This window comes from Astyanax mexicanus, chromosome 14 (assembly GCF_023375975.1).
Source record: "Astyanax mexicanus isolate ESR-SI-001 chromosome 14, AstMex3_surface, whole genome shotgun sequence".
NCBI lineage: Eukaryota > Metazoa > Chordata > Actinopteri > Characiformes > Acestrorhamphidae > Astyanax > Astyanax mexicanus.
The window spans coordinates 20,460,833-20,488,369 of record NC_064421.1 but is presented as its reverse complement, the minus strand read 5'-3'; the positions used below and the strand labels follow the sequence as shown (position 1 = coordinate 20,488,369).

General features: G+C 37.7%; 1 protein-coding gene across 3 annotated transcripts; it reads right to left on the bottom strand.

The window, feature by feature from the left end:
* Positions 1 to 461: 461 nt before the first annotated feature.
* On the bottom strand, positions 462 to 27,537 carry LOC103045476 (filamin-A-interacting protein 1). 3 transcript variants are annotated; one of them, XM_022672933.2, is made up of 7 exons: positions 27,261 to 27,537; positions 26,365 to 27,133; positions 15,414 to 15,696; positions 11,951 to 12,124; positions 11,487 to 11,665; positions 1,778 to 4,583; positions 464 to 1,348 (listed from the first exon to the last, which is right to left on the bottom strand). In XM_022672933.2, exons 3-7 carry the CDS (start codon positions 15,687 to 15,689, stop codon positions 1,139 to 1,141), a joined length of 3,645 nt encoding a protein of 1,214 aa, XP_022528654.2. In that variant the 5' UTR covers positions 15,690 to 15,696; positions 26,365 to 27,133; positions 27,261 to 27,537; the 3' UTR covers positions 464 to 1,138. The 3 variants fall into 3 exon arrangements, with proteins under 3 accessions (XP_049319499.1, XP_022528654.2, XP_007253878.3); XM_007253816.4 differs by lacking the exon at positions 27,261 to 27,537 and having other exon boundaries at positions 26,365 to 27,259; XM_049463542.1 differs by lacking the exons at positions 26,365 to 27,133; positions 27,261 to 27,537 and having other exon boundaries at positions 462 to 1,348; positions 15,414 to 15,693.

The window sequence follows — 27,537 nt, the reverse complement described above, 5'->3', positions numbered from 1 at the left end:
CACAGCTAAACAAGAAAAAAATTAAAGCCTGTGTCTATAGATTTTTTTAATCGTTGTTCATAATAATTAATACAATGTATTTTAGAGTAAATCAGGTTTTACATTTTGTATTGTATTAATGTATAGTATTAATTGTACATATACTGTATTACACAATCCAATTAAACTGGATCCAACAGGTACTATAAAAAAGCTGCCCCTAGCTATGATCTAAAACACTTTAATTTGTTGGATTAATCATTCATGTGGTTTTATCTAAAAACATTTATTGTTGGTAACATTTTATTTATAAAATATACAATGCGGATTTCATACTTCCTTAGTCTTTACCTGTTTAACCTCACTATGTTGTGCCTCGTGATTTGTACAGAGCTGGTTTATGCAGATTCTACTTACTATCTCCGCCGTTATATCAAACAACTACTGCTGAAAAGCAATAAAAACATAGAAAATGCACTTATTGGCAGTCAATGTAAAATATTTTATTTTTACATAATTTTAAAGAATTTTTATTGGTCCATTCATCATTATTCAATTTGATACAGTTAAAAACAACTGTCAAATTCACATTCTGTCAATAGGTGGAGATAATAAATGAAGTATTATATAAGAAGTAACTGTATTTGAAACATTTGCATTAGTTTTGTATAAACCACCACAAAGCCGAGCTGTTTAGTTGAGTGAAATAATTCCAAATAAGACTATTCACTCTTTTATATGTGCTTATATGAGAAGCAAATGGTGAAAAGACACATTCAGTGATTCAGTTCACTGCCAAAAAAAATAAAAATCATATTTTCTTGCAAGAAACAATACTCAGAAATAATAATTATAGGTATCAGAAGTTTCAGTATCGATCCTCTTATAGTTACTGAGTATAATCCACATTGATTGCCAAAAACTATTGTCTTTTCATATAAGATGATTCTTTAAAAAAAAGAGAAAAACACAGCAATAGCAACAAATATGTGTATTTACAATTGCACATACACTGTGCATTCAATTACTATGAACTGTTCTGCTTTCATTTAGAAAAGGAACATTCCATCAGCCATCAAAAGTAAAGGAGGTATCTTCTTCTTCACTGGCTGATTCCATCATGAAGGGCCTGGCTATTTTCATTTCATACATTCTGCCTTCAGCCTTTTCCACCACTCTGGAGAGTGGCACTGCCTGTAGACGCTTTCTTCACCTCAATCCGCATTGACTGGCTCTCTGCTTTTGACTCCATCTTCACACCAGTGGTGATACCCAGTGCTCCTAATACAGCCTTACCCGTTTTCATCCCACGGGACATAGGAATGCGTGTGAGCCCGGATCGGGGTGTTTGGGGATCTACAACAGGCTGCTGTTGACAGAAAACAAAGAAAAAAAACGTGAATGCAATTAATGTGCAGCATTTTTTATATATTTACATCAGTGTTGGACTGCACGCTGTTTTTCAATGAATGACACTAAAGCTTGTTATATATTTTACATATTTATTTAAGTAAATTATTGGCATTATGCCAATTAAAGACTTAATCTAATTTGGATATTTATGTCCAGCAAGGAACCAAATTAATGTTAAGATTTCCTTTAGCATCTTGGTTCTACATAAATATTACTGATACCAATCTAGGCCAAATCACAGGGTTCTAAATGGGCAAAAAAGCACATATCTTTTATGCAGACATCATAGAGCTGTTAAAATAACTGGGTACATTCAGTCTTTGGCAGATTTTAAACAAAAGTATTGTTAGTGTCCTCTGAGTAAATGTTTCAGCTGATTACTTACCACAGAAAGCGTTGGTCTGGCTGGTGCTGTGGTGACCTGTGTGATAGTGAGGCTACTTGTAACTTTGCTTGCTGTGGTTTTACTGATGATTCCTTGGCGTGGTGAGCGTAGCACAGTGCCTGTAGAAAGTTCTTTACTCTCGGCTGCTGCTACAGTGACAGGTCTGACGGTGACCATGGAGGTGTTGTTTTCGCAGGGCTTTCTAAACTGTGTGCCTAAGTGAATGTGAATCTTATTGTCATCTGTGGTGATGATGTTAGCATTTGGGCTACACTTTTTAATGGGTGTGGGCACCATTCTTTTCTCAGGAGTCACTTTAAATACAGCCCTGCCTGTGATCATTTCCTGAGGCTCGGGGGAGGTGGAGATATCTGGCAGCGCGGAGGTGCTAACTGACATAGGGGATTTGGGCGACGTAGGTCTGTCAATGGAGGGGGTTTTAACACTCTCGGGACACTTAGCTCTTGAGACAGTTGTGATGGTCATTGGAGATTTGGATCTCTCTGGACATCTAGGGTCTCTGGCTTTCTCATTTGGCGAAACAGCCGTGGATGGAATGATTGTTATTCGTGGCTTCTGAATACCCTGAGAGGGTGTGACTATAGAACCACTGAAGATGTTCTCTGCAGCAGAGCTGCTAATCTGAAGGGTTGCTTTATTAGTCTGGTGGTCAGAAGTCACTCGAATGTGTAGGGGTTGGCCTTGCTTTTGGGTCATTTTAATCTCAGAATGGACTGTCTCTCCATTTATATGCACAGATTTTTCTGAAGCACTCTGGGTATGGCTGTCCTTCTTTCTCATCCATGGAATCCAGGATTTCTTCATAGTAAGATCACTAGCTGCTGAAGGGTAGAGGTCACGGACTGGTGGCCTTTCACCAGGCTTCTTTAGGCTTCTCTGTCGAAGGCTGCTCATGATGTGATTCTCTTCTTGGACAGACTTCTTGATGAATACAGCAGGTGTGTCATCATCTTCATTTGTTTCATTTTCAACAGCATCAGTCTGCACTCCTGTAGACATCATTGGAACATCCATCATCCTCCTTCCGTTGTTGCTTGGCCTCAGGGCACGACTATAACGTTTAGTAATCTCCAATTCCTTGGTAAGATTGAGGACTTCGTTGCTCATGCTCTTTTTCTTGTCTTCTTCCTCAATAAACCTTTGTTGTAGGACAGAGTAGTCTACCTGAAGCAGTGAAAGCTGGTCCTCCTTGTTCATAAGCTCATGGATCTTTTCTTTCAGAGCTTGAACATCTGCCTGCAGGTCTTTGTTTTTCGCTTCTTCTAACTTGTACCGCCTCCGTAACTCTGTCTCCTGACTAATCGCCTCTTCCCTCTCTATTACCCTACTCAAAGCCATCTGAGTCCTCATTTCCTCTACTAGCTGTGAGAGGGAATTAGCCTTTTCTTGCTCTCTTTTAAACTTCTTCTCCAACATATCATACTCATCCTCTGTCTTCATCAGATCTCCCTCAACAACCTCAAGCTGCTTTAGGCGATTTCTCAACCTTTCAATTTCCACAGTCAGTTCTCTTATTTTAATTTCATCCTTTCTGGTTACATTTAAAAGGCTCCCGACATCTTTGTTCAGCACTTTGTTTGCATATTCCTTCATTCCTTCTTCATTTACCTTATCATTTATGTGTTTCACAACACAAACCTTTGAACTCAAATCTTTACATTTCTCTTCCTCAGTTGTAAGCTTGATCTTCAGCTCATCTTTCTCTTTGACCAAGCTGGTTATTTTTGACTCCATCTCTGATTTCAGCTTCAGAAGTTTTTTACTTTCCTCTATTAACCTTTCAGTAACCTCCATGACCTTTTCCTGTTCTGCCTTAAACAAATGTTCTAGCTCTTCTCTCTTATTCTCCTCAGACCTAATCCTTTCTGCCATGTTCTTGCGCTCATTAACCATTATTACTGTTACTGACTTGAGCTTCATCAGCTCCTCCTTCAGAACCAGCTCTGCTTTCTCCAGTTTCAATTCAGATGATTCAAGTTCTTTCATGCGAATTTTGACAGCCACCAGCTCATCTGCCAGTTCTTTCGTCAGGCTTTTTTCTTTCTCCAGAGCGTTCTGCAGCTGTGCACATTCAGTCCTGCCCATACTGAAGTCGACTTCCAGCTTTTCCAGCTCTGTCATTCTCTTTTGTAGTTTTTCCACTTCCAACCCTATCTCCTTGTTGTGGCTCTCCTCAGATTGGAGTTTCTTCTTCAGCTCACTGCACTGACTCTCAGTTTTTGTGATCTCTTCATCCTTGCCCTCCATCTCCAAAACTCTCTTACGTAAGTTCTCCAGCTCTGCCACCAAGTTGGAGTTGCCACACTCCCCCTTGCTGATTTTGTCCCGCAGCTCCTGTAGCTCCACTTCTGATTTCTGCAAAGCAGCATTTGTCTCCTCCAGCTCCTCAATTTTCTGAGACAGTGTTGTGTGTTTCTGACACAACTGCCTGTGTTGAGTCTCTTGGTTGGCCAATTTAGTTGTCATCTCTTCATGCTGCCGTGTAAACTTAGATGTCCTTACTTCTAACTCAACCTCAAGGCTCAAAAGTTTCTGGCTGTCCTCTTTTGCTTTAGCCTCAACTTCACTCAGCTTCTTTTCTTTCTCCTGGACTTTTTGGAGAAGTTCCTGAATCTTCTGGCTTTGCTGGTCAATCTGCTCCAAGTGGAGTTGTTGCTCATCAACCAGCATCAGTGCAAAAGATTTTAACTTGACTAGCTCTCCGCGAACTTTCTGCAGTCGTCTAGAGTGTTCCTTTTCTTTCCGTACTTGGTACGCCTTTTCTTGCTTCAGTATCAGTTTTAATCTGAAGAAAAAGAACATATAAGGTCATTAGTCATTTAGATTGATGGTTCTTAAACATTTAAACCATAGTCCACCATGTTTAAATTACCCAACTTTGCCCACTTTTGCAATATGCAAATTATTGATACTTTTTTTAGGTATCTCAGCTTGTGACAGAGGAAAATAACAAGAGTGCAAGACAATGCAGTCAACTACAATGTTTACACTGCATCCCATTAAAAACTAAGATCAATTACATTCAGCTATTAATCATAATACAGAAATTACAGAGTTCCACAGGGTTCAATTGTGGGGTCATTTGGGATGATTTGTGTGCCACAGTTTAAGAACTACTGATTTAGATAAATGCAAACATTTACAAAGATATATGTTTTAATACATATATTTTAAAAATACTGCAGTTTGTGAAGCATCCACCTTGCACCTTGTGCACAGTACAATTTAATTCCCTATGAATACTTTACTTTTCTGGTTTGTCTCACTCTAGTACAATGTAAATGTCTTAAACCACAATTTATAATGTAAAACTCTGGAGAAGTTCTTAATTCTTCTTACTGTTTGTGTGTATGTGTGTGTGTGTGTTGGTTTTAGGCATGCTTCTCACACTTGAATGAGCCAGAGACCCCCACTAGCACCAGTAGGCTGTTTTGCCAAACAAAAGCACTTCCACTGTTTCCACCCTTGCTGCTAGAAGTGTGACCAAAAATCCAAAATGCAAGTGAATGTTTAACTAAGCAGCCAAGTTTGGCTGTTTTCCCTATTCTCTGTTTCTCACATTGTCCTTCCATAAGACAATGATTCTTATAATAAGCTTGCATGTACTTATCCAATGAAACACAAAATGCACAAATTAATTTTCACATAGAAATTCACCAGTTTTTGTAAAATATAACAGTGTATGTCTTATTTCTGAAGGCAGAAAGTCAAGTCAAGACTTACCCTGCAGTTTTGATGTCCCAAAGAAATTCCAGTGTTACTCATTTATTGAACTGTCATGCATTTAGGTTTGAATGCCCCAGCCAGGCTTATTACTCTGTGGGGAAACTGCCCATCACATTCCACACATGCTATCACGACAACGATAGGTGAAATTTGTGAAAAGCTTCCTGGGACCATACCCGCTGATGATGTAATGCTGCCCATATATGGCACAGACTTGTGAAGCTGTGCACTGATAGGTGGGACTTTAGTCTTTTACTATTTATTTATTTAAAGATTTCCTCTCCAGGCATTTTACTAGTAAAGGAACAGTTTCAGTTACTAATTGCATAGTGTGATTTGCAGGGGCAGGAAAAATAAGAATTGCACTGTGTATCCACTTAGAGGCCATATTCCTGTTCACACTGCCTACTATGAATGGCACAGTGACCTTAGAGCACATGTACTGTGATTAATATACACAGTAACTACTACTCGCTTAGCAACTCTATACTTAAGGATGAAGAAAACATTAAAATGATCCTATGAGCTCAGACTGTCTCTATATATAGGGATGATGCTGCTTGTCTCTATGAAATGTTAGCCTATGAAATGTAAGGTAGTGAGATATTTAAAAACTAAAATTACTGTAAGGAGTTCCTGCAGAATGAATCAGGCAGTGAAGTCACTTATAAGTAATTTATATTATTAATAACAGGAAAGGAACTAAAAATGAAAAACGAACAACAATAAATAAATTAATTAATTAATTAATAAATAAAAGGAGATAGGAAAGGGGGAGCTGTTGATGGGGTTATAACTCCAGTACAATACTTTATTTAAATATTAATGACATAGGGCTTATAGAGCCAGTGTCTCTTCTGTCATTCATTTGTTACATACACTTACATATGTTTCTTACCAGTTTTCTTAGAACCTGTCTATCTTTGGCTTTAAAAATGTTTGGAATACCCCTTGTACAATATCAGTCAATTGAATTTATTTAGGTGGATTAAGTTTCTTGTTATAGCTTTTTTGCTAACATTTTTCTACTAGCTGTCTAGTTTCCTTGAACACAACTTGCCGTGGGCAGGACAATTTAATACTCCTTCCAGGAACCATGTTACCCAAAGTTTCATTCAATATAGAAAAAATACTGCCCCAAAACTAATGCAATTATAAGCAAATCCAAATATTTATCTGATTTTTCATGGAAATGTAATTAATTATGAATGAATCATTAATAACTAAAACTTAAGAATTATCCAAACTGATGAATAGCTGCAGAAGATACCTTGTAAATTTAATCTCCTTTATTTTCCTTTTTCGCAATTGCTCTTTTTTATTGTTAAGCAGCTTAAAAGAATTAAATAGGTAAACAAACTGTAGGCTACAGTGGAGTTTAATGCTTCTCTCACCTCTGCTGTTCTCACGCGGTTTGAAAAACAGGTGTGAATGTAGAAGACAAGCAAATATTTTCCACCCACATATGATGACTGACAGAGATATTGCCTTGTGTGAGTGAGTGTGAGTAAATGTCTCTGTGTGTATTTGTGTGTGTGTGTGTGTGTGTGAGAAAGAGAGAGAGAAAGAGAGAGGGAAACACTCTGATGAAAGTTAGTGTGTATATTTATATTGTACTATGAAGATAATTATAGGCTACACTTCCTTTATATTCTAGTGCCTTATATACAGCAACAACGCATTAGTATAGGTAAATATTATTATGTCTTTGATTTGTAAACACATTGCTATCACACAAAACCCTTGTATCTCTGTTTTTATTAACTTTGGTCATAATGTAAATTTGGCAGCTGTAATTTGTATCTAAACCTTTTCAGGATTTAGTGAACCAATAGAAATGCTCCAGGGCTCTGAGTGGCCCAGCAGAAAAAGGTGCTGCCACTATGATTGGAGGATTGCCTGGGATTGAATCCTGGGTCTCTCTCATTGTAGGGATCGATGAAGCTCTCTCCCCTCAAGGCTACTCAGAGATGCTGCATCAGTTTGAAAAGTTCAGGTTGATAACTTCACATGTATCAGGGGAGGCATATGCTAGTCTTTACCCACCTACTTTTGGGGGTATTGTTAGTTAAAGATTGGGTAACTGGCCAGAAAAATTGATAAAATTAAGAATAAACTATAACTGTCATGTCCTGACCCTGTTTCCTGTCTGTCCTCGTGCCTGTGTGTTATTCCCATGTGACCTGTGCTCCTCTGTGTCTCTTGTCAGTAGTTTTCCACCACGTGTTTCTCATTTGTAGCTCCGCCCCTTCCCCAGGTGTTTCCAATTCTAGGGTGTTTCCTGTTTGTTTAAATAGATCCCCTGTGCCACTTGTCCCTCGTTGGTCTTTGCATTAACCCCTGTTGTTTTGTCTCTCCGTGTTTAGTCTTTGTTTCATAGCCCTAGTTCTTGCTCCGTGCTTATTTCTTGTTTAGTTTTCTAGTTTCTTGTTTCTTCCTCGTTTCCCCAGTCCCTTGCTTAGTGTTTAGTTCCTTGTTCTCTCCTTGTATATATCCCTGCCTTGTTTAGCTTAGTATTTATTCTGTTCCTCGTTTGTTTCTTGTTTATTCCCGTGCTCCTTTGTTCCCTGCTTTGTGTTTATCTGTTTATTTCTAGTTCCCTGTTATTTTCCCTTGTTTACGCCCTTGCCCTGTTTAATTTATTTATCCTCTGTCTAGTTTAGCTTCTTGTTGTATTTCCTTGTTTATATCCCTGCCCTGTTTAGTTTTGGTTCTTCCTCGGTTGTCCTTGTTAGTTTCTAGTTTCTTGTTTATTCCTTGTTTATGTTCTTAGCTCTGTTTAGTTTCTTGTTTATTAGCCTCCCTGTTTGTTTGTTAGTTTTATCTCACCTCCGTTTCTTGTTTATTTCTTTATTTCTTGTTTACTTGTTTCTTTTGTTTACCTTTGTTATTTATTTAATAAATTATTTATTTCGTCCTACCTGCACTTGCGTCCGTCTCCTTGTCTCCCTGCCTGGGTCATCCACGACAATAACAGAAATAACGCAACTGTGAACTCAAGTCCCTCTATAGAAGGTGTGGGCTATGGGAGCTGGAGTACAGCACAGTTTAATGCTCTAACAGACCTAATTAACCTGGAAATTAACAGGTAAGATAAATCAGCTGTGTTTGACCAGGAAAAGTGCAGGAATTCTGCCCAGTCCAGTATCAGAACTACCCACCCCTTGCTCTATGGATTTGTTCAGTTCCACAAGCATCTCACCTGATTCACTTAAATAAATATTAGATTAGATAAAGTGTGTTTTGAAAGGGGACTGCAAATCCTGGTCTTGGTAAAATTATACTATCAATCACATCACATTATAATGTAGAATTTTGTGTTAATTTGCATGTATTTTGGTGCTTATTCTGAGGTTCTTCCTGTGAGTGTTGGCAGATGCTTGTTTGTGTAAGACATGCAGGTGGTGTGTGTGACAGGATCCACGGACTAGTGAAAAGTATCATTACTGGAGAAGGTTCATAATCGTGGTTCAGTGAGGGCACAGGATATCACCTGGCATGGTGGGCTGATATGATGTCCAAAAACTGCTGTCCCCATTAACTTTCAAAGGTCATGCTTCTCAAATGTGAATTCTACTACCAATATGAATGAGATGTTGAAGGCTGATGAGGCAGGGTGCATGTGTGGATTTGCTTTATTGCCACTTTTTAGAGAATCCTAGAAGTGGTTGATGGAATGAGTAAGTGAGGGTAAATCCATGCTGAACCCAACCCAGCTCAAAAGTAGCATCCTTCGCATTCATGTCACATGCCTGTAAATTGGGTACATATTGGGTACATGTCCGATCTAGGACCACATATGAAAGCGACTCAAATCTGATTGAAAGATTGGATTTGACATGTTCACACAGCCTTAAAAACTAATTTGTCATATTATGGCAAAAAAATGCTAACGCTAACATAAACCAAAGGCTAAACATGGACTAGTTTTGACCCAAAATATGTCGATACTTTTGCTTAAAATTTGTATAAAATAGATTTTATGCCTCACTAATTCACAGTGGGAAAATAAAGTGGGATGAAATGGGGCAATACCACTGAAACATTTCCTTTCTGCATGAAAATGTTTAAGTAGAGGTCAGGGGATAATAAACTGCGAACCACACACACATATTTGTATAAAGCTTCTTGCTATAATGTTGTACTGTGTGTAGGTCAAGTCTGATGTTGACTAATGCATAGCGGTTCTTCAAAATTACCCCTCGTCTGTCTTCATCTCTAGGTCTGTCATCTACTCAGATTTGTCTGGGTCCAACTGCTTAACATGAGGCCTGCACTGGTCATAAATTCAGCAGGACTTGGAAGGTCATGTGGAAAAATGGACAAACAAATGGAGTTAACCAGGAAAAGATGAAATTTACAGTATCTGAATATGTATTTGTGGTTTATGTGAAAGAGCCAATACTCCTTTCACCTTTAGTATATGATATATGTGTTTGATCCTTCTCCTCCGGACAGTTCTGTGGTGAAGTGATCAGGCTAGGCCAAGGCCATGCTTTGCATTCTTGGTCATTGGAGTAGTTAAACTACTTATTTGCTTGCAGTCAGCACTCACACACTGGCTTCATGACTGCTGCGTGACCACACTGAACCTAGCAGGGCCTCTGTCTGACTCTCCTGACACCCTTTGAAGTTTACACTCTATTCTGCTCGGGCTTCCTGTATGTAACATATGCTGCTCACACTTGTCTCCACATCCTGCTGGTCTCTTTGTGTTCATTGTGTCCATTGCAATGAACCCATTGCTTTGGACATGTGGTGCACGGGTTTGATGATCAGAGATACACTGGACTGTAAACAATCTTATCTTTGATCATCATATTTATCACATACACCAGAACTACACTGTACTACTGACCTCACTCTTCTGACTCTTTAAAGCAGAAAAAGCAGGAAGCAATGACATTGAGCAGTGAGTGTTTCAGATATCTAAGTGTGTCACTGCTGTTTCCAATTCTATATAGAAAATGCCAATATACACTTATTAGTCATAACATTAACACCACCTGTCTAATACTGAGTATGTATGAGTTGTTCAGAGAACAACATACAGCTTTCCGGCCAATTTCATTCAAACTTTTATCATACACTTCTATACTGGCAGTGTAAGAAAACAGAGCATATAACAGAGAATGGTATAAGAACATTTTTTTTTAAATAATGTTCCAGGAAGGTTCTGAAAATGTGACATAATAATGGCTTGCATTACAATATTATTAGAACATTTCTCACATAATGTTCCTAAAGCAAAAATTATGGATATGTTAAAAGTAACACCCCCCTCACCAAAAAAAAAAATTACACAAGTGTCGTTGCAGTGATGGTACAAAAAATGTTAAATAGAAACATTCAAAGAAATCCAAAAATTAGATAAGCTGTAAAAATCATTTAAAAACATTCTACTAACCAAAGAATGCTAGCTGGGTTGAAGTAAATCAATATTATATTTTTCAATACTGTACACATTCTTAAAAATAATAATATAAAATATAAATATGTGCATTATGCATTTAAACTAAATGCTAGGTAGCATTGTGATCAAGTCCCATTGATAGCATTAAATGTAACCCTTTCTTTTACTCAGATTTTATGCAGATTTTTTTAGATTTTATGATGATATGTTTTTATACTATGACAGTATAAAAAATCGCAATATGTTCAATCAGAACACCTTTAAAATACTTTATGTATGACCAAGATCTTACCATTACACAGCCCTAATCTATACCTTAGTAAAGGGGTGCCCAATCATGATGATGTTTCTGCTTGGCAGAAATGAAAACCTACAGCCACATTGGCCCTATGTGAATAAGACTGGACACACCACCATAGAAATAGGTCACCTCATTTGCACTGTAGTCACTGCAGTTATAGAATTAGCTTTAGGGTGTACTATTGATGGGATTTTAAGAGATTAAGTCAGCTTATTTGATCAGCAATATCTGACCACCACAGTTCGTACCTTTCTCTCTCTTGCTCCAGAAGGTTGGTAAAGTCATCGCTCTTGTTCATGTAGTCAATATGCTTGCGTTTCTCAGTGTCTAGCTCATGAACAGTACGCCGATGGCATTTCTCAGCCAGCAGCAGCTGCTCCAGCATGCGCCGATATGTCTCCCTGTGCTTATCCTGAAGCCTGTCCAGCTGAATGACATATGAAGAACACAATACACTGTACATTAATATACAGAACACTTGACATACATGCACAACAGTGCAATGTACACATTGCATTGCTGGAATCACTGGAATCATCAATGCTGAACTACTTTTGTTGCAGAAATTAGTTACTAATTAAGTACACAAATCTTGTATTAGCAATTATGAAAGATCTTAACTTTGTATAGTGTGTATTGTTGAATTTAGGCATATAATACTGTGTATGGATTATGGATGTGTATGGAAAATATATAGAATAATATGCAATACCTCAACCATTGGCTTTTCATACACGTCATCCCGGTGCGCTTGGTTGTTAATGAGCAGGCCATCTCTCTGTAGGGCCTGCAGGGGTCTTGCGGGCCCCGCTGAGCCATATCGAGACTCCAGGACCTCTGGACGACTAAGTGCAGACCTTAGCAGCCGTATCACATCCTCCCGAGCCTGAGAAATGAGTGTGGAACACAACGGTTACAGTTATTACTGCACATCCTAATACAAAGAAGAAAGCAAGTGTTGTACTTGATGAGTTGTTCCCAATATTGGTCCTGCCATTCCTATACAAACTGTTTGAATAGTTTTGCTGCTTTAATATACCTAATATAATGTGTCTAGTACAAATAAGCCATTCCTAAGTATATATTGGTGTTTTAGAAAAAGGGAAACACTCGAATGTGCTGGACAGGAGTAGTCCAGGACCAGGGTTAGAAGCTAGGAGCAGTTCTAATGAACATAATCTTGTATCAGTTCAGTCACTGCAGTGAAGAAAACAAAAAAAAACACTACTTTAGGTAACACTAGATGGAGCCAAATGTCCCTGAAATGTCTTGTAAAAGAGGAAGTTATAGAGCTAGTTTCCCACACAAGGATTACGTCTAGTTTTAGACTAAACAAGATTTTAGATGGGGTTGCTCCTCTGAAAGAAAAAATACTCCAGGATTAAGATTAGGATTATACTTTAAGAAGTAAATGTTTTAAGGTATTTCATTTTAAACAAGTAAAGTGAAATACAGTGCTATAAAAAAAGTATTTGCCCCCTACAGATTTCTTTTGTTTTTGCTTTATTTTCATACAGACTTCAAGGTAAGACCCAGATCATTACACTACCACCACCATGTTTGAGTTTGTTCAGTATGTTCTTTTTCTGAAATGCTGTGCTAATTGTAATGCTGTGTTGATTGTAAGCCAGATGTAACAGGACACACGCCTTCCAAAAACTTCCAACTTTTTTCCGTCCGCTCACTGAATATGTTCCCAAAGTCCTGGGGATCATCAAGATGTTTGTTGGCAAATGTAAGACGGGCCTTGCTGTTTTTTTTTGGTCAGATGTTTTCCCCTTGGAACCCTCCCACGGATACCTTTTTTACTCAGTCTCTTTCTTATTATTAAATCATTAACCCTGACCAAGTGAGGCCTGCAGTTTATTAGGCCTACTGTTTTTTTAACTGTAGATATGGGTTTTTTTGTGACCTCCTGGATGAGTGGTCCATGCCCTTTTGAAGTAATTTTGGTATGCCGGTCACTCCTGGGAAGGTAAACCACTGTTTTGTGTTTTCTTCATTTGTGAATAATCTAGACTGACAGATGTCAATGTGTTGCTTTTAGAATCCTTTAGCCTAATTTATGTTGTCAGACAGGATCTAATTAGGGTATTTCTTGATTCTAATAGTCTGGAAGTAATCAGGCCTGGTTGTGGCAACTGAAATTCAAGTGTGATAATTACTGGGGAGCAATTAGCAATTTTTTCATCATTTAAAAACTGCTTTTTTGTTAATTACTCAGGTTATTTTTGAGATTGAAGAAATCTATAAGGGGGCAATTATCTTTTCTTTTTTTGAATGTTGTTAATTGCTGGTAAGTTGTATTAATTGCATTTATTGTGGCCTTGGTTCCTAAAAGAATTGCTCCACCCTCAGGTGAAATCTAAAGACCTTTCGACTTCTCATTTTACTGGACAGAGACATGTCTTGTGGCATTATTTTAAGAAAAACATGGTCAAAATAAGAAGGCTGGTCTAATAAGTAGAAAACGACTTTGTTGCCGAGGGCAACAGCATGTCACAGAAGGTTAAGAAAGCATTAGCAATAGCTGTCTGAAGCAAATGCTAAGAGATCATACATCAGTTCACTGTCATCGACCCACTGTCATCATTCCCTGTGTTTCCTGCTTTAAGAGTACGAGTCCGAGGAGTGAGTGGTTCTGGCTGATTTGCTGTGTTCACACTCTGTTCTCATTCCCTCTCTGCAATAATAAAGGTTAGATCCACAGGGAAGCTATAGTGTGATGAGGTGTTAATGGCTCTCTGTCACGACCTGAGGGCAAGCAAGCTGACAAAGAGCCAAAACGCTGACTCGGCCTGGAGCCCGAGCGGCCGAGAGAAGGTCCAGACTGGAGCCCAGTGCTCTCAAACTGAGAGTTCTTACCCTGTCCTAAACACACAATCAATCCTTGTAATGAGAGGCTTGTCAGTGATATGAAGAAACCCTGCCAGCATGTCAGTTGTCAAGAAAATAAGAATGTGGACCATTAGTATCAAGATAAAACATTTCAGCTTATCAAGCTGCACGTATATCAATATCTAAAGGTCATACGAAAGATTATAGAAAGTATTATATTGCCCTTAACTTTATAGTGTGTATACAGTATTAGGTCTGCTTAACCTACAGAATGTATGTATACCTTAAACATATTATAGGTGTTATGTATACATATTACGGTACACTGGCAGTCAATAATAATTGCTCAGATGTACATATGTCATATACAAATGTCTAGCATCTGTGACCAATATCAGCCATTCATCAACAGTTCTGACTGCTTAACTGATGAGCAAGCTAAAAACAGCAATGCCTCATCTGCTGTCATCTACTTACCGTTCTCCTCAACGTGCAATTAGAAAAACTTTCTAGGAGGATAAGGCAAAATTGCAAGACGCATGAATTCCGATCTGGTTGTTTAGACACAGTAACACTGCTTTATATAGTGTGTAAATCACAACAGGTATTAACACATATGAAGGTGGGCCAAAAAGCCTGTGCCTAGGCTTGTCATGATAACCATTATTTTGGACAATATTGTACCAGGAATAATTGCAATAAACTATATTATTGTGTCATGCCACTGATATAATGACAATGCAGTCTTATGATAGTAATAATGCATTTGCACATTACTTTTTACAGAGCAATGGACTTTTTGATCAAGATATTATGTTACATATCAGACACTGAGACTTTGAAATTTGAATAGAAAATGTTAAATAAATTATACATAATAAAATCAAATAATCAAACAAACCATGTTGACATTCTGGCTCATTCACATAAATTGGCTCACCTCCATAACTACACACAATGTTTTTTATATAAAATGGATTTGTCCATAACTTGACAATAGTCAATAACATAATCACCATGATAGCCATATCTGCGTCACATATGATAAAAAAATTGGATTTGAACCTCTTTTACCTGCTGTGGGAACTAAGCATAGTAGATATCACACCATTAGGTGTTGTGTTGGTCAGACAACCAAATCCCCAGAACTGGTAGAACAGTATGGAGAACTTGTTTTAAGAAAATATGTAGAGAAGACAAATTCTGAAACTATAGGAGAGTTTCAAAGATACATCAAGTCATCAAGGCCTGAGAGGGACATGCACATATATTTGTTTGTTTCTTTATTTAATTATTAACCAATTTATGAGCATATGTTGAAACATACCAGACCTTACCTGAATCTCCCCCTCCATAATACCCAGCATTTTTAGAAGGTCATCTTTGGACAGATCCTTCAGGCCTAATCTTTGGTCATCTTTCTTCATGAAGTTATCAGTTTCTGACTGGAGTTTCTGCTCATCTTCCTTCTGTTGAACTTTGGCTTTGATATTCTTCTCAGTAGACAGCAGTTTCTCCTCACCCTCCTCCTCTTCACTAATTTCATGTATTGATTGGGGGACGACCAGAACCCCATTGGTGGTACTTTCCACTCCGTTGCTTTTGGACCTCATGTTGTCTCTGTAATTAAAAAATTACAAAATAACTAAATTGAAAACGTTTGCCAAGTTTGTTGGCAGTTTTGTCCTGGCCATAAAAATTGAAACATAAAATACATAAATGAACCTTAAACAATAAGATATTCCACAATATTACCCTACATATAAAAAGATGAAATGTGAAAAGAATAACGCAAAATTGTTGCACATCTGAACAGGATGTCAGATAGAGGAAGGCTGGGGTTTGGTAGAGCAAAAATTAATTGGTGTAACAAAGGATGAAAAGAAAATGAATAGACGAAAAAACAAATGCAATTTAAAGTACATTTGAAATGTCTGTATTGGTTGAGGAAATGTACAATGTATAGAACATGCACATGTTTGGATTTTTGCCCATTCATCCTTAAAAAAAAAGAACTGATTTTAGATCCATAAAACCATGAATCATATTAAAAAGCTGTATACAAGCACGCATCACGCAATCAGACCAAACAATCTAAAGTTGGAATGGTATTGATATCTCAAATATTTTGGGATGAGTTATGCTCAACCATAAATACCCCTCTGAGTCAGAGTCCAGTAAGGACAAGTAATACTGCTGGCTCATCTCATACAGCTCATGTTGTCCCTTGTTACAAGCCTCTCTCAGCACTTTTGATAGGTTAAGTGAATAAAGGAAGTTGACGATGACAGAGTATCCTTTACAACTCAGAAACTGCATCACAGCATGCACTAATTTGTTTTAAATAGGAGGCAGTAAAGTCATGTAGACTGTCACCTCTGAGTCATGTTTACACCAGTTCATTTCTGCAGAAAGATCAAACAAAAGCTCTTGACTTTCAGAGGTTTACAGTCTCTGTCAGCTGGAAATGGGTCAGACTTTGTTAGCAGAAGAGTACTGTTCTTAGCTGGAGACCGAAAGCTGAAATGTGGCCAAATATGACGTATGGCTTTGCTACTTAAAATCAGTAGCAGCACACTGAAGCTGTGTTGTGAGACGATGTCCTAAAACAGACTACAAATGTGTATGGGTTCTTTATTTAACTTTATGGAAAGTTACATGCTGTATACATCCAATGTCACTCAAAACGAATCCAATAACAATTTGAAGTACTGGTTGTTACTGTCCTTACATAAAGATGTATTTGCATTGTTATGCATCATTTAGCATTGGTATTGGTCATTAGCATTGTTATTTATCATTTGCCCCTCTTCTTGCCAAACTGTGATGGCTGTACCTGTGCTCTGTTGGCCACATCCCTACACCTGAGACCTGAGGCTTCACTAGAAAGCCCAGGATGTCCTCTTGAGAATATAGTAGAATTTAAATAGATTGCATTGACAAAACAAATTGTGCTTAAAAAATATTGTTAGACATCTAGGAACATTTTTAAAGTACCGGTACTGTACAGCACCCAATAAGTGTGACTTAAATAAACTTTAAAAAACATGGCTCCAAGTGGTCCAATTGGCTAAGCGCTGCCACTATGATCAGGAGATCGCCGGTTTGAATCCTGGTAATGTAGCTTGCTATTATATAGTTTAAGAATTTCAAATAATCTCCCAAAATAATACTTAAGTACAATCACAAAGAAACATTACTTAAGTGAGTATCCTTCATGACTACCAAATGCTTGCCTTACTTGTAAACTAAAGAGATAAAACACTTGCTGTATCTAAATAACAGACCTTTGCCTATGTCTTTCTTTGAATGAACTGATAAAAAAAGGACTAGAATGGCATTTTATCCTTCTTTTCTAATCTCTGGTAGTCTCAGAAAAATGTTCCAGATGTCAGCTAGCAGGTACAAGCATTTGAGCAATGGTTGCCAAAAGGTGACATGTTTCAGCTCTTTGAACTGCTTGTAATGATCTCTTTATCCTGATGTGGTGCCACCATTCCAGAAGAACCACAGAGGAACATCTGTCACTGATGAAAGATTATTACGACGATGCTAAATGTAGCTGATGACCACCCACAAATGTTTGGAGAAATGTTTAAATGTCTGCACATGGCTGTGAATACAGTGAATACATCACTTATGATGAGCATGAGCAAAAGTAGAAGGAACACATTCTACAAACAGATAACATGATACCATGCAGTGTTGTGTTGGGTTAGATTTGTTATGGGATTTTATCAGATTCTTTCTTTCTTTTTTTGCAATAGTGATTTGAAATTTTCTGCTAATATAAACCACATACCAATACGCCATCTGTAGCTCTCTTCATGTTATCCCAGTTGTGTTACAGTGGCTATAGTTAGATTAGACATATAAGCAAAAATGGACAGCTGCTGTAAGAGTTATTGTCCTTGCCTTAGATGTTGACTTTGTCTTCCTTGTGTTGGCCTTTGTAAATTATAGGACAATAAAAAGATTGGACACTTTGTTAAAAGAACAACTGTGGTAGTGGTACGAATAGAAAAAACTGCAGCAATATGATCAATTTACAACTCACTCATATGGCCAGGTATAAAAATGACTGTGGCATTTCTGAGTGGTGTTGATATATGGCTTCTCTTTTGCATGATACAGCTTTAACTTGCATTTGTCAGTTGCATGGCAACCTGTGTTTAAAGACAATAATGTCTGAAAGTGCTCCTGACTGTATGCAGTGATTTTCAGTACATAATCATGCCTGTGTTTAATGCAGTGCTGGCCAGTGTTTAACCTTACTTACAAGATAACACCTCAGTTATATGTGTGTGTGAAGATGCATTGTCTGTCATCCATACCATTAAAAATGTGTCTTTAAGGGTTCTTTAGTAACTAAACTCAAATAATTACTTGAACGCTTCAGGTTCATTTCTTAGCATCTCAAGGATTCCACTATGGTTACAAGTCAAAGAAACTTACTTGGCCTGGGCATTCTCATTCTCGAAAACAGCATAAATAACATAGTCCATTCACCACAAATATCTGCCACAAACACTCCAAAATTCAAAACTTGCTTCCTTTTCCCAGAATCAAACATCTCCTTTGCTTCAAAAGAGACAAGCTCTGGCAACCAAAGACCCAATATGCTGTGCATTTAAAAATATCACTTAGAAGAACGTGCTAAGAGTGACCTGAGGAAGCCTGATGGAATGCTGTTGTAATTTTCTTCGGTCACTCTAATTCATCCACTGAGGTATGTGTTACTATCTATTGTCCAGTGGAAACTGGCCAGACAAGGCTGAAAATACCACTGGTGTTTACTCAAAGAGGGTGTATTAAATATCCAAACCATCCTCCAAGGTTAAGACAACGAGTTGACAAGCAAGCCTATGTTTAAAGGCGCCAACATGCTCTGGATGAGAACTACTCCAGTAAATGGTCACTGTAAAAGCACAATTTCTCATGATCATATATATATATAAAAACAAGTTTAATGGGATCCTTTCTTTTCGCAGCTTCCAGTCATCCGAAACAGTCTGAACATGCCGACTTTGAGCTTAACTACAGCAGAGAACATGAGAGATGCAATCCATCATTCGCTTTGCCTTGTCCAGAATATGGGTTTGAGTAGAGTTGGCTCGTCATAAAATTACTGGACTCAAGTTTCAAGAAAATAGTGGGATTCTTCTTCCTATAGCATAATGTAGCCTTCAGAAACACCCTCAATGAACTCTATTATGAAAGACCAGAAGGTCTCAAAAAATCAAACTAGGGAATAAATAATACTCTATAGTTTAATATAACTGAAGTCCAGGTCTAGCTGTTCTCCACACATATGCTTATTGGAGAAGAAATGTCAGTAAAAACATGCAGATCATATTGGTCCAATATTGCCAATAACAGTATTTGTATAGATGTGTCTGAGGGCAGAATAAGCCAGTCTGGGCCTTAAAAATGTGCATGGTTTCTGGGTTGTGTGATAATTCTCTACTTGAGTTTTAAAAGCCACAAGATTACTGGGTTAAAATTATGATGTCTGTCTTTTAGAGTTTACTTAGTCCTTTCCTCTGCACAGCAAAACCTGCAGCCAAATGAAATCCATACATTTTTCTCATCTATAAGATACATGACTGTATCCAAACAATTTGATTTGGGTGGCTGGGAAGTGCAATGCTATGGTGGTCTTAGATGACAGAAAGGTCAAACAATATAATAAATGTAAAAAGATTGGATAAAATAGAAGTATGGAAACTGATTATGACGTGTTACTTCAGGAAAAGGCTTAGGAAATGCCTATGCTTGTATAAGTTGTGATGTGTTATCTTGTTAGTGAGGTTGGACAGAAGGCTCATGGATCAGAAGGCTCATGGATAGGCAATGTGAATAAATGAATTATCTATTGTCAAACCTTAGCCCATGTCTGTTTTTCTTTTTTTTAGTCCGCCTGTCCTTGTCCTGCTTCTCTCCCTGTTTTGGTTTCCTCCCCATGTGCTTCACTAGCACATGGCCTTGTGTTATTGCCCTGCCCTGCCCTAGAAATCACATCCACAAGGCATATCCCACAGGTCAAGCAGTTTTCTGTGGGGTTAGGGTAACTTTCAATAAGGCCAAATTAAACACCATCATATGCCAACTGCTTTTAAAATATATTTACATGAAACATGTAGCCCAAACTAAAAAGGTAAACCTACTGTGGTGAGGTTTCATAACAGCCATGTTGCCTTTGTAATTTTAAAACATTAACACATTGTATTGGAGCAATATTGATCTTCAGATGAGAGGTGTTACATCTGGTGTTTATGCTCCTCGGGGGATTCCTGAGCTTGCAGCTGGCAATGCTGTAGGCTTAATTTGGCATCTGAAGTCAGCTCTTGAAGATAAGTAAAAGACCCTGCTGGTGCCAGCAGCTGTCCAAATTCCACATTCCCGTGCTGCCACTGAAGATATGAAAGATTTCAGTGGACTTGTCACATGGTGACCTCAATGTGTCTAAAGAAGGGCTTGGAGAATTGGCAATGGCACAGTTTTGGCACATGGCAGAATGTGATGTCTGTGACCAGAGTACATTAGCTGTTTTAACTCCTTCTCTCGTTAAGGTATGTAATGTGTAATCTATAGACCTATAGATTCAGTGCTTTTTGGACGAGACAAAAGTGAGCGTGGGGGGTGCGGTTACACTGATTCATTGATGATACAGTGTTGGATTTCAACAGCTGAAGTCATTAATAGCTGATAGCCCTCATGGTCTTAAAAATGCTCCATAAATTCCATTTAAATATAAATACACATTTATTTGCTGTTCTCTACAGAATCTAACACCATTAAATGCACTAATTATATTGACTAACTAGCTTAATCTACCTGCTGTTTTGGTAGGGTAATGGTACAATTGTCCTCTTTGTGGAATCTTTATTTCACACTGATTTTAGGATAGAAGACACTGAAGGAGTTCAATCAAATTTAGTTTTTGTACATAACTGGCCATTTCTTCCTTAATACATGTATCACTATTTATTTTCTCTTCTTTCCTCTCTCCTCCCTATCTTTCTCCAAAAATCCCTCTGCAGTGATTTGTTATTGAGATTTCATACAAAGATGTTTCATAAAATTCAATAATTAAGCAGCAGTGGGCTGCAAATATACACCAATCAAGTCATAACATAACGACCAGCTTCATGTTCCATAATACGTTTTTTCAAGTCCATTGATCATACGCGAATTCTGTCCACTCCCGTCTCACATAGTGCTGGGTTGTGTCATTTTTGTGACATGCTCATGTTGATATATTCCTTAAATTCAGTATTCTGTCAGTCTGATTTATAACTGTATGACCAGTTTGGACCCTGTACAGCTGGTATTACTGTATGTAACAGCTTGCTTCTATTTATATCAGACATCTGTAACTCTTACGCTGACACGTCCACCCCGTGCAGAGTAACAGTTTTCATACTGGGTTTCAACCTGTAGTATCCTCCTCTGAGCTCGTAAATATAGCCCTCAGATGCAGCCTGCAAAATACAACACAGTTTTGCCCCCTGAGTATCACCATATGCACCAGCCTGCAAGCTTTTCTATCAAAAACACATACCACATCACTGTGGTGCAGGAACTGAGTCATGCCATCCATGTTGTTTTGTTACGACGATCCTGAATTCCCAAAAGCTAATTTTAACTCTGCATCTACTTAATGACTCACATACCAACATACTGTTCTATTAATTATATTATAATACAGTCCTCGACATTACCTAACATTCTGTGCCAAGATACTCTGCCAAACGCCTGCACTGCAACCCAGCTTCCTTAAACTCCTGAGAAAGCAGAACAGAGTATGTCACTCGTAAAATAAAACCATACCATTTATACTTCTCTGGTTACGTGACATCATCATGTGGTGCTTTAAAAGGATGTTTGAAGGGGGGCAGGATTAAAAAAAGCACTAAAGTTCAGGTTGTAGTATTAATAGCAACCGCAAGTGACACCTGGGAAAAGCAGACCTGAAAGGAGCAGGTCAGTCAACTTTAAACGTTTCCAGTCCAGAAAGATCACTTTTAGATCACTCTAGAGTTCAAAACATCAACCAACCAAAGCAATCAAAATAACACCAAAAACCTTTGTATCTCCGAAATGACAGCTTTAAATTTCCAAGCTTTCAATGGAAGTCAAAGAAAACTTTTCTATGAATCTCTTATTATTCATCATGAACTTTTGACACAAAGTAAAGAACAACTACCATTCTCACAATACTGGGTATTGATAAGGCAATATATCATATAATTTTAGTTTGTGATACACTAACATTACGTGGCATCAAGTAATGATATTGAATATATTTTGCATTAATATATTTTTCTATACATTTTTTCTACTTAGACATTTTTAACAGCAGCAGAACTGGTATAATTTATGGTATTGTGTGTTAAATAAACATGAGCAAGCTCAGCTATCCAGTTGTTTGCACATTGTTTTATACTGGTTGTCAAATTCTGTAAAATTGACACCAATAAATATGTAATTTCTGGTATTTGCGTATTTAGGTGTATTTTATCTTTAACACAGTTGTTGTACTGTTGCAATTTATTGAGTATTGCAGCATCACAGTATTGTGATATCATTGTAAACTTGGGCAATGTACCATGAAAATATTGTATTGTAAGATGTCCTTTGATTCCCACTAGGGCTGCATGATATTAGAAAAAAAGTATATATTTTTAGTGTTATTAATTGCGGTATTAAAAATACAGGAACTTACACCAGATTTTATCAGTAGTCAGCAACCCAACATATTATGTTATGATAATAATATTGCCCTGTGTATTTAATACTGGATTAAGACAAACTATACTTGTAATATATATTATGTTTAACTAATTAATTATAATTTTTCCCTTTTGTATCAAGCAGCAAAACTGTATTTTACATTACACAAGACATTGCAAGTCCTGCTGTGTGACTATTGCACATGCATATTTTGGGATAACAATGCTGAAACTATATATTGTGCAGCTCTAATTCTTACCCGTAATTCACATTATGTCAAAAGTAAAAAAAAAGTCAAAAATAGGAAGGTTAGACTAACAGGTCAATGCGCTATACATCTCTGTCACAAATGATGTATACAAAGCTCTTATTTAGCTAAATCTTCTGGAATCACTAGAAAATTACAGATACAGATGATGCTTGAGCCTGGTACATACGCAGAAAGATCAAATGGTTTATTTTTGTTTTGTTCCTTTCTTTTTCTATATTTGTTCATTTCAATAAGTTAGAATCAGGCTGATATTCTGTTTAGACTGCCTTAAATTGTTGTATATTAATACAATATGAGTTACCAAAGTAATTACACTTTATTTAAGCAATTATTAATTATTATGTTTTATTTCCCAAACAGGGATAAGCATATCACTGGACTATGCACCATTATGAATTAAGATCATTTAAAGATTAAAAGATTACACTAGGCCTAGTAATCTATTTTCAGAAAAATGAACACTGGTGTTCTGAGAATAATTATTCTTGCTTTTTAATAAGGTATTATTGGGTAACAAGTATTAACTGAAATTAAAATACTGGCATTCCTGAATCTCAGGTCAGAGTCCTTAATTGACATGACTGATGAATGGGACCATTAATAATAAATACATTATGGGGCTGCGGCAGCATTCGGGATTTATTCAGATGCACAATGATAACTGTATTCTATTATTCTATTACAAAAACCTTGTTTTCAGTAAATGTTTAGATTTTCCAGTATATCTAATATGTATTTTTCTACTACACAATATTGTTAAATATAATTGAATATGTAGGTGACAGTGGACTACTGTGGCAAAATGTATGCATTTTATTCATTTTACTGGATTTGTAACCTCACAAAAGTCTTTTAATGTTCATTAAATATTAAGTCACCTGAGTATTGACATTGGACCACAGTCCTCCATATTGGTGTATACCTATTGTACATGACTGAAAATGTCACTTAACATCAATTCATGCATTACAACAGTGATCTCCAATCCTTTGTTCAGAGAGCAATCCATCTTCACTGCCATTTTATAACACTGATCTCCATTATACACTGCTCTCATTCATTACGCTCAGTGTGATTTCTCTTCCTATGGGTCTCAACAAATAGAAAAATACGTAAATTCAAGTAGTGACATTCCTGACTAAACACTGGTCCGGTCCCAATTTCTCCCCGTCAGTCTCCAGAGGCATTACTATGGTCAGTTCACCTCAAGAATGTGGGAGGAAAGCAGAGAGAGACAGAAAAAAGACAAATTGCCAATGTCTCTGAGTCTCCCTTTAGGGGGTTAACAGTCTCTATAACAGCTCGATCAATGTGAAAAAGCTGAGTAACTTCTCTGGTGTCATTTTCTTGGCAGGGAAGTAAGGTCTGCTGTTTCGTATCAGGCAGCGGAGAACAAAGGTCACCTGGAAGTGCGGGAAAAAGTTTGCAGGAACTCACTGATTAATAGGGTTGATACACCAGAAAAGCACTATTGCTAAATTCCTGCTATCTGTTATTTTGGGTGAAAAGTGTTTCCTGTAATGCACAGAGTAATGCTTAAGCTTAAGCTTGTGCATTACTCAGGTGATTACAGACAAAGCGCAGATAAATTTGGGATATTTACTTTTGCGGGACTTTGTAAATGAAAGATTGTGTAGCTGGTATAAAAGATTGTCTAGCTGGTACAATAAATGTAGTGTAAACTACAGCAAATCTTTTGAAAGCCAGCACAGTACCACAGCACAGTTCTATAGCTCAGCTTAAAAAGTGTAGGCAGCTTCATATGAACCATATGTGTCAGTGACAACTGTTGCTGGGTAAGATCAGGCCTTAGGGAGCTGCTATTGTATGCTTTCTGGCACCACACAGGCGCTGAGCTTGAGTATCAGCCCTGCTGCCCAAGCCCTCCTCAATGCCCCACTTCCCAGAGCCCCCTCCTCTGGATACAGTGTCAAAGGGCTAACGGTTTTACAGTCAAGCCTGTAGATCGTAAAGACAGTCAGGGAGATGCAGCAACTGGTGTGAGCACCATGGGCAAGGGCATATGACCATGGTTTTGGTAATTTAATCTCTAACACTGGGATAGACTTAGAAGCAACCTGCCTTTATTTGCACATTATACACTTTGTGCTGGGTTTGTGTTGGGTTTTGGTGAGATTGGATTATCAGCACTTTAGTGAAACCAGAGATGCTTGTGTGAGAAAGGCTCACACCTTGATTCTGTATTTTTACCGGTTTGTATTCTCCATGGGGAAGGAGCCGTTGAGCATTTCTGAATGCTATCTTTCATGTCGTCACACTCGTGCAGTCAAAACAGAGCAATGATCTCACTAGCGAGGCATTCATTGTTCATGAGGCTCATAGAGGTGATGTAGGCACTCTTAAAGTGATAAAGAAAGATAGCTAGAAGTGCGGATATAAAAATATAAAGAGGGAAAGATAGAGACAAAAACGTAAATGATAAATGATTTTTAGATAATATTTTGTGACAGAATTTATTGCTACATTTGTAATATTATTGCCATTTTAAGACCTTTTTATGCCACTGATATTTTATAACACTAATATAATATAACATAAAATATGCAGCATGAAATATACTTTTAAAGAGCAATAAAGCTGTACTAGAAACTGTATTGGAAATATTAAAGTGTTTACATATCATAAATAAACTAAACATCAAATTAAACCACTGTTTTAAAACAAAGTGACATACTAGCTCATTCATTTTAACAGGATCTCCTTGCTTTAGAAAAAAATAGGACATATTTAGGTCAGCAAAGGTTATTGAAGTTGTAAAATACATTATATTATATATCATTATTGTGACATGCCTTCCTTCCACTCAAAATTTGATTGAAGATTTTTGGTCATTTGGGTGTTGTATATTTATGGCAATGATTTTGCTAAATATTAACAGTAAATCTGACAGTAAAACTTGACTGATCTTAAGGTATATAATCACTATTTTATTAACATCTTTAATTTACCCATGAGAAAAAAATAATTTGTCACTGTTCAATTAAAAACAATATCTCCAAAATGTTTGACCATACAGGAGAATAGAAAATTGTTAATGTAAGTAAAATGTTCCCAAATAATTTAGAGCATCTCTATTGCTCAATTCATTCAGAAATATTTACAAAGTGTTCACAGCAGCTTCAAGGTTCAAATTATGGTAAAAACTGAAAATGGTCCAAAATGGAGATACAGGTTTTTCATTGGACAGCAGCAAAATATTCATCATTCAATATTCATCAAAGCTAAAACAGTAAGAAGAACATTCATCTTGGCACACTTACCCACTATGGTCCCACTATGAGCATTAAGAAGTTCCTTAATGAACTGGTTGCCAATCTCTTCTCATTAGCATTCCATCAGACCGAGCAGAAACATCAAAAGCCAAAAGAAGAACAGTTCCTTGTCTCACTCTCTTTCTAGTCCAACAAGTAAAGACACAAAGGTAATGTAATGTTACACACAGTGAGTGAAGCAGGTGTCTAAACACATTCACTCTCTTGCTCTCTCTCTCTCTCTTTTACTCTCACTCTCTCTCCCCTTTCAAGCCATGAGCTAACCGAAGAGTCAGAAAGCAGCTGGGAGGGTAGCAGAGAGACCTTATCTCTGTCTGTGAGAGCGACTGTGAAGAGACTGTGCAAGAGTCAGAGGAAGTCACACTAGCTGCCCAGAACAGACAGAATGCAGAGGAGGTAGTGCAACAGTGTGTCCTTTGAGAAAAACCAAGAACTCGTTTCAATTCCAACAACAGACGCTCTTCAGCTTAATAAAAGATGCAGCTTTGCCCTGGAGTCCACTGTACCCTGTGTGTGCGCCCACTCACTGATTGTTCTCTCGCAGTGAGAACTTGAAGGCTGTGCAGCTCTGCAAAGCTATATTTAACCACTATTCCCTCGCTTACAGCTCTCAGCATGGGAGTGAGTCTGGGGGGCAGGCTCTCAGACCTGACAGCTGAGCTTTCCCATTTTCACATGTCCAGTTTCGCCACTTCACTTCACTTCAGCGTCTCCGCACGCAGTCCAGGAACTGCTCAGAGGCCTGCTCTCCGACAGACTTAAGACACAAGACAGAAGAAATGATGGATGATCACTCCGCAGCCAGTGGTTTTCAAATACTTCCAATTCAGTATGATTTAAAATACATGGCAACCAAAAACAACACCAACCCTCCGACCACTCACCAAAGCCATTGGAGGCTTAATGGTCACGTTTTGGTCCTGCATAGTGGCTCCCTGTGTCCATATCTGGAAAAAATAACATGCTACTCTTCTCAGGCTGAAAGGGTATCCACTCCCTGTTGCTTTCCTGTGTTTCATCACCGCACCCATAAAAAAAATCTACACACTCTCACAGTGTTCTGTAGGAGTGGGCTAGCACATTTCCCTGATCCCAGTTAATGCTCAGAATTATTTCCTGTAGGCCTTCACAATGCTGCTGAAATCCAGGCTTTGTATTTGC